General features: G+C 43.1%; 1 protein-coding gene across 1 annotated transcript; it reads right to left on the bottom strand.

Annotated features, from left to right (window-relative positions):
* Positions 1 to 778: 778 nt before the first annotated feature.
* LOC104276440 (G-protein coupled receptor 55-like) lies at positions 779 to 1705 on the bottom strand. Its single transcript, XM_009872749.1, has one exon. It carries the CDS (start codon positions 1703 to 1705, stop codon positions 779 to 781), a length of 927 nt encoding a protein of 308 aa, XP_009871051.1.
* Positions 1706 to 2793: the final 1088 nt, after the last annotated feature.

The raw sequence follows: 2793 nt of genomic DNA, 5'->3' as shown, positions 1-2793 counted from the left end.
TTCACATGCAAAGTGGCTTTAAAATTGCAGGAGAAAACCATGCTGATTCCTCAGCAAAGATTATCAGAAATGCTTGTTGCTCAAGGAATTGCTGGTACCCAAGATACTCCGTTGGAATTGTGTACTGGGCAGCCTCTCCTCTATGGGAGGGCAGGAGCTGCTGTCCTGGATAGCGGCCTTGAGCAGTTTGTAATGCTTACAGGAGGGAGGATTCACTATCATCCCAGGGTGGCCAAGCTGTTCAAAGCAAATGGGCTCTGACAGCCATCTTCTGTAAGGTTTACAGACGGGAAGAGCAGAATCAGACTTTTGGCCAGATACTGCCCTTTACCTCTCAGATACCTTCAGAGTTAGAAAGTTAGTTGTGCATAGTCATTTCTATGTTTGGCCCTTAGTGACAACTTTCTGACACGTTGGCAAAAGGAAAAGTGGTGCAGCAACGACAGAGGCTGATTTTGAGTGGCATCCCAGGGATCTGGGCAGTTTTCCTCTGGCAAGTCTTTCACATTTAGTAGATACCATCAAGGCTAATGCTTCTTTTGGTGTCACTCCATCACTTTGTTAATGCTGGTTCTTTCTTCCAGCTTCTCCTCGTTTCATTTTTGAACGGAAGCAAAACACGGAACAGGTTCACATTCATTGGAAAAATGTTCTTCTCTCTCCTGCACCCTGTCATAGCCAAGGTGACCCTACCGCTGTGTCAGGGATAATGCTCTCGATGTCCTGTGGGGCAAGTGGGAGATGAGGAAGATGTCTTCTTCCTCTGCAGGCAGTCCCATCATACGGCACGAGGCTTAAAGCCGGGACAGAGTTCAAGAACCTTTTTCAGGTGTGTTTTCTCGCGGAATTCTTTTGCAGCGAAGTAATAAAAGATGGCATCCAGGCAGCAGTTCAGGTTGGCTAGTATCATTGACACCTGAATGAAGAGGCTGATGGTTTGCTTGAGACTGCAGTCCACGATCACGTTCTGTCTTACCAGGCACTGCAGGCAGATCGCAAGGTGGACGGGTGTGAAGCACACCAGAAACACCACGAGGTTGATGATAATGACTCGTAAGGAACTACTGCCTTCTACCTTCTTTTTAGCTTGACTTTTATGATTCAGCAGAATCCAGATGTTTTGGGCAGAGCAGAAAACCATCACTATGAGTGGGATCAGAAATCCGAAGATTTCCACGGAAACAATGAGGGGGATACTCCATGCCTGTTCTGACATGTTGTAAAAGCACTTAAAATAATCCTTCTTGTGAAACACATACATTGGGCTGCTGCAAATCCAAGCTACTGCCCAGATGAAGCAGCAGATCAAGGTAGCCCATTTGGGAGACTGGTTAGCTCGACCTTCAAATGGGTGCCTTATGCAGATATATCTGTCCACGGTGATGCAGACGATGATGAAGATACTGCTGTACGTGTTGACGAAATAAAGAGACTCTATGAATGAGCACAGGAGTCCGGGCGCTTCCGTGACAGAGTAGTACAGCTTGAGGGGGAGCGAGAGAAGCAGCAAGACATCCGCAAGTGCGAGGTTGATCATGTAAACTGAGGTTTTGGTCTGTTTCTTCCAAAAGCAGCAGAACACAGAGAGGGCCAGGGCGTTGAGAACCAGCCCGAGAATGAAAGTGGGGATGGAGATCCCCAGCCGCAGGGTCTTTGCTAATCTGTCGATGTCTGTAAAATTGCATTCCCTGCTGCTGTTGGTCATTTCTCCCCTAAAACATCAGAGAGAACAGGTTGGAAATGTGTAAGGCTCCCAGTTAATGCCTTGATACATCAGAGCCAGACACTTTCAGACATGAATCTGGGCTCTTTTTTTTGGTTTTGAGCTATACCTATGATGAGTCTTTGGCTAAGGGAGTTCTCATTTCACACACAGAGCTTTCAATTTCCAGTCTGAGTGGCTTGATTTGTTACAAAGGAGCCTGATTCTCAATGGCAGGTAGTCAGCATCCACTGGCTACCATGCCCTTGATTATCCAATTCAGTTATTGAAGAGCCTGACTCAATCACACACATATTTTCAAAAAATCTGAAGCATACTGGCTATCCCTGGGAACTTGTACATCTGTTCAAACTTCTGTGAAACTTTTCTTTGGTTCCTTTGCTACACAGAATTTCATGGAATAATTGTTCCATATGAAAGCTGGGATTTTAATCTTTACTCTTCCCTACGCATCAGTAGCTTTTGCTGCGGTGCTTTTGCTACCACCCACATTTATATGGCTATTTTAATTTCTTATAGTGGTTTATCTGTTGCAGTTCTTTAGAAGATCAACTTAAGAAGGCTGATCTTTTATCTAGGTGCAAATTGAGTAAGTGCGTTTTCTATCTTGTGTTTAACATCCATCACTGTTTAAATTTTGGGCTTGCAAGTACTTTAAATTTTATCTGATTATCATAGATAATCTGGCAAAGATTAGCAAATGGAAGGCATGACAGCTTAATAATACAATTCTTTAAAAAAGTATAATTTGTGTGGAATAAGTGTTATCACTGTTCTTAAACATATACATATGCTTTACCAAACTATGCCTTAAGTGCTTTTTGATAAACTCTTTAAATCAAAATCAAAAAAAATCCTAATGAAGGAGAAGAAATTTATAGTTAAAGTTTCCAGTCCAACTCGGCCAAATGAGTAGCTCAAAAGAAATTTTAGGAGTAAGTGAAGAGGTTTTAAGAACGTGATCAAGAGGGGAATTTCTGCTCTGGAGGACAAAAAGTGACAGGAAGCTCATTAGGACTACTAAAGGGAGCTGGACTTTGCTCAGGAAACCAATAATAAATTAGGGAAAG

This window comes from Apaloderma vittatum, unplaced genomic scaffold, assembly GCF_000703405.1.
Source record: "Apaloderma vittatum isolate BGI_N311 unplaced genomic scaffold, ASM70340v1 scaffold29087, whole genome shotgun sequence".
Classification (NCBI taxonomy): domain Eukaryota; kingdom Metazoa; phylum Chordata; class Aves; order Trogoniformes; family Trogonidae; genus Apaloderma; species Apaloderma vittatum.
The sequence above is the reverse complement of the archived record's forward strand: the minus strand, read 5'-3'. Positions and strand labels throughout refer to the sequence as shown.

Bases quoted from the DNA above. Each gene is read 5' to 3' on its own strand.
- LOC104276440 (XM_009872749.1), bottom strand. From the start codon at position 1,705: ATGACCAACAGCAGCAGGGAATGCAATTTTACAGACATCGACAGATTA.